The sequence below is a fragment of the Triticum aestivum genome, chromosome 7D (assembly GCF_018294505.1).
Source record: "Triticum aestivum cultivar Chinese Spring chromosome 7D, IWGSC CS RefSeq v2.1, whole genome shotgun sequence".
Classification (NCBI taxonomy): domain Eukaryota; kingdom Viridiplantae; phylum Streptophyta; class Magnoliopsida; order Poales; family Poaceae; genus Triticum; species Triticum aestivum.
The window spans coordinates 382,673,514-382,678,015 of record NC_057814.1 but is presented as its reverse complement, the minus strand read 5'-3'; the positions used below and the strand labels follow the sequence as shown (position 1 = coordinate 382,678,015).

The 4,502-nt window shown below is 40.3% G+C and overlaps 1 protein-coding gene across 1 annotated transcript in view; it reads left to right on the top strand.

Annotated features, from left to right (window-relative positions):
• Positions 1–377: 377 nt before the first annotated feature.
• LOC123165343 (tyrosine--tRNA ligase 1, cytoplasmic) overlaps positions 378–4,502 on the top strand; it is a 5,028-nt gene continuing 903 nt past the window's right edge. Inside the window, exons 1-8 of the mRNA XM_044582973.1 lie at positions 378–800; positions 1,774–2,057; positions 2,157–2,253; positions 2,420–2,525; positions 2,688–2,770; positions 3,227–3,372; positions 3,524–3,629; positions 4,141–4,200. Of these exons, the coding sequence (XP_044438908.1) occupies positions 495–800; positions 1,774–2,057; positions 2,157–2,253; positions 2,420–2,525; positions 2,688–2,770; positions 3,227–3,372; positions 3,524–3,629; positions 4,141–4,200 (1,188 nt within the window). The 5' untranslated portion in view covers positions 378–494. The remainder of the gene's footprint in view (positions 801–1,773; positions 2,058–2,156; positions 2,254–2,419; positions 2,526–2,687; positions 2,771–3,226; positions 3,373–3,523; positions 3,630–4,140; positions 4,201–4,502) is intronic.

Genomic DNA, 4,502 nt, shown 5'->3' with positions numbered 1-4,502 from the left:
TTCGCTAAGTTGTGAGCTTCATAATTTGAGCTCCTAAATTCATGACTAAAACTGCAAAAATCAAAAAGCGAGGAATACTCTATTATTTCATGTACACCTGCACCATAGTTTGTCGAATTGTCCATTTATAAATCTTGTACCACCACTTTGCAGTCTGATGCGACCTCAATCTTCGGCAAGTAAAGATCATCTGCCAGCGCTGAGAGCGCTGGCTAGGAGTTCCCGGAAGCCGGAACATTGCGCGTGGAAATCTATACCTTATGATTCTGAGGAAAGACAGCCCATGTTTGGCTTAGGCCCACGTAAACGGCCCCTTACACTGACGTACGGGCCACGTTTTTGTCTTTCAGGGAACGTACGGACCACGTCTTTGTGCACCCCCGTCTGCGCAGAACTAGGAGATCCATCTCTCGATCTGAGCCGCGCAAAACCCTAGCCGTCTCCAAATCAGTCACCCGCCAGCCGCCACCGCCACCGCCACCGCCGCCACCTCCATGGACACTTCCCTGGCTGCCGCCGCTGTCACCGCAGAGGCCTCCGCCCCCGCCACAGCATCAACGGAACCTTCCGCGGCTCCTGATGCCTCCCCCGCAGCCTCCTCCTCCTCCGCTGCCGCCGCCGGCGCCGAAGACCTCGCGGGGGGCGTGGCGTCATTGAGCCTGGACGAGCGGTTCGACTTGCTGATGAGCATAGGCGAGGAGTGCATTCAGCCCGACGAGCTCAAGCGGCTTCTGCAGAACAAGCCCGTCCCTATCTGCTACGACGGGTTCGAGCCCTCCGGCCGCATGCACATTGCCCAGGTTCGACGGAAACTTACCGCCTTCCCATCTAATAACTTCGGATCGAATGTGCGACTCGGTCAGGAGCATCCAGGAGGATACCTTCTGTTTCCAGGAAGAGTTCTTGGACAGGAATTTCGGATTTCAACTAATATCATTCCCAAATTTATGAGTGCAGTATGACTATCAAGTGTGCTGTTACCTGTTCGGCTGGTCTTATCATGTTCATGTTGTGATATGTGTCTACAGTCGTACTCTAGGTCTTTGTTGACCAGCTAATTTAATACCCAAACAAGAAGGTTATCACTTAGCATGGTATCACCTAGCTGGATGCTTACACTAGATGTATGCCTAGCCTACTTATTTCTGCTATCCATAAAACTAGGGAGTAGTCGAATTTTGATTTTTTTAGCTCTTAATCATATGTGCAATTGTGCATCAGATTGGTTAAATAGCATGTGCTGATTATAGATGACTGGGTGGTTTTAGTTGTGCTAGTAGTTTTTGGTTAAACTGCTGAGGTCTTTGGAGAATAAGAAACCAAAAGAAAAGTGTTAGTTCAGAGAACAAAGAGAGAGTGTCCAAAATAAGAGCATAAATAAAGCTAGAAAGAAGTCGGCAGCAAAAGCTCCTGAAAATAAGGAGCACTATCCTGATTCGTTATGTATTGGAGCGCCAGTAGATTGTTGTTATAATACCCAGCCTTGATTTATCCAGCTCTGTCAAACTAGAAAGATTAGTGAGTTTACCGCTCCCATATTTCGTTGCTTTGTTGTTCCATAAGATTAATAATAAGAATGAAACATCCTAGTATAAATGTTAATCTTACACGTGCCTTTAGCAATTCTTGATGTGCTTCCACAATTATTATGATGCCAGTATTGTGAAAATCGTTACTTTAGAGATGCAATGAGGCCAATATGCGCAAACTGTCAGATTGCAAGACCTGATAGGACTTGCTGGTGATAGACATTCTCATGTATTGTATTCACAGGGTGTTGTGAAGGCAATTAATGTTAACAAGATGATCAGAGCGGGATGCAAAGTGAAAATCTGGATAGCAGACTGGTTTGCACAGCTAAACAACAAAATGGGTGGCGATCTGAAAAAAATCCAGACTGTCGGGCGCTACATGATTGAAATATGGAAAGCAGCTGGTATGAACCTTGATGGTGTTGAATTCTTATGGTCTTCAGAGGAAATTAATAGGCGTGCAAATGAATACTGGCCACTTGTAATGGACATTGGCAGGAAAAATAATATCAAAAGAATAACGAGGTACGGCCATTTAAATTGCATATGCATCCAGATGATTCTTGACTTCCAAAGTTCGAACTCAAACATAAATTAGCTATCTCATTTTTCCTTACTTCACAGGTGTTGTACGATTATGGGTCGCTCTGACAATGAGGAATTGACTGCTGCACAGATCTTCTATCCTTGCATGCAGTGTGCTGATATATTCTTCCTGAAGGTTAGTATATTTATATTGCAGACATCCCTCTGTAAAATTGAAGTTTAACCATTCACATGATTTAAGTAAGGTTATTGATATTTTTTTATTTCACTCGATATTGTAGGGTGGTATACCTTTATTCTAGATTTGTCATTGATTCTCTCTAATCTGTTTCTTTTTGTAGGCAGACATATGCCAGTTGGGCATGGACCAAAGGAAGGTTAACATGTTAGCAAGGGAATATTGCGATGACATCAAAAGGAAAAACAAGCCAATTATTCTGTCACATCGTATCCTGATCTACCACTGCTGTGTTGTTTATTTTTTCTCTGCAGTGTGTTTTGTCTTAATATATTGATATATGTGTCTCGGTGGTTATGTCGTTAGAATTCCTTTGTAGTGTGTCATTGCCAGGTTGTATAAATTTTTTTGTTCCTTAACATGAATTACAGATATGCTCCCCGGTTTCAAAGAAGGCCAGGAGAAGATGTCAAAGAGTGATCCAACATCGGCTATCTTTATGGAAGATGATGAGGTTCTCAATTTTTTCTCTTCATGAACAACCTTTATTTATTTCAAAAGCTTATGCCACTTAATCACTCCATACAACCTCATCCAGAGATGTTTGAATGTTGAAAAAATTACTCGGCTAGGAAATTGTAGGGTATGGTCCTTGTCTGCCATGCAATAAAATGAAGCCCTAACCACCATATTTGGATGTTAGGTTTGGCGATTTTAAAGTTACTTTTACTCTTGATATGGGTAAACATGTTATTTCTAGTATTTTTAGAAGTTTCTACCACTTTAGTCTGGTCTGCACCGTGTTCATCATTTGCTTAGAACTTGTCTTTGTTGTTCAATTGATCTTGTAGATGGCATGTGGTCATGATATTATCAATTTATCAAGCTGGAATTTATAGAGCAAAATTTGTTTGTCAAGGTTTTGCCCTTTTCCTAAGCTGATATTGTACCCTAACCAAATTTATTGCAGGCTCAGGTAAATTTGAAGATAAAGCAAGCTTTCTGTCCTCCCAAAATTGTTGATAAAAATCCGTGCCTGGAATACATCCAGTACATTGTTTTCCCTTGGTTTGACAAGTTAGAGGTTGTCCGCAAAGAAAACAATGGCGGTAACAAGTAATATTCTTTTCCTGGACTTACTAAAAATTTGAAAATCTTATCTGTGTTGGTTGAATAAGCACACACACCTTAGTTAATCTCTGTTGAAAGTTGTGTACTATTGACTTTTTTTTTGTTTGGAGTTATAACCATGCTTGCTTTGAAACAGGACATTTTTAACCATGGATGAACTTGTTGCTGATTATGAAGCGGGTGATTTGCATCCTGCCGACGTTAAACCTGCTTTGGCGAAAGCGATCAATGAAATATTGAAGGTAATAGTTTTTATCATGTTTATTTTTCTTCAGTAAGGTGGTGCAGTCTTTCACGAGTCATTAACTTATGCACTCTCAGAGCATTACCAGTTTCTGTTTGTTTTTCTGATTTGTCCCTTTGCTGTATTTTTCATAATTCATTATTTAGTCAATTGTATTGTGAATTTGTAATGCCTGAGATCGTTTCTGTTAATCTTTTGATCATTCTGTCGCTGCATATCTCATATTTTGTGTCATACCTGGCAAATGGTATTGATGGATTATTTTTATTGTGGAGATGTCAATCTTGTGGCCTATTAATGCAATTATTAATCTGGACACCTGTGTTTTCTTTTCAATCAAGTTCCTTTTTACAGATATACTACCCCCATCTGAAAATACAAGACGTTTTTTCAGTTCAATTTGAACTGCAAAAACATCTTATATTTTGGGACGGATGTAGTAATTTGTAATGTCTCATATTTATTCATGTATAGATTTATTTGGCCTAATACCATTTTGCACTTTTCAGCCTGTTCGTGACCACTTCAACAGCAGCAGTGAAGCCAAAATTCTCCTCAATACTGTTAAGGTACAGCTTTGTACCCACTTGCATGAATGAATGTTAAAATAGAATGCTGGCTGTTATCTGGTTATGTAACTTACTCCAGACACATTAAGACTTTGCAACTTATTTCATCCTTATCCCCTGTGCTTCCGCTCTGAAGTGAATGATAACAGCAACTTGCCGGTTTCATTTTGAAGTGGTATCTATCTTGATAAATTTCCCCTGATTCTGACAGTGGGTTAATATATTTCCCCTGAATCTGACGAATGGAATTTTGATTTCTAGTACATTATCAGTATCTTGAGCCATGCATTTTTTTTAGAATC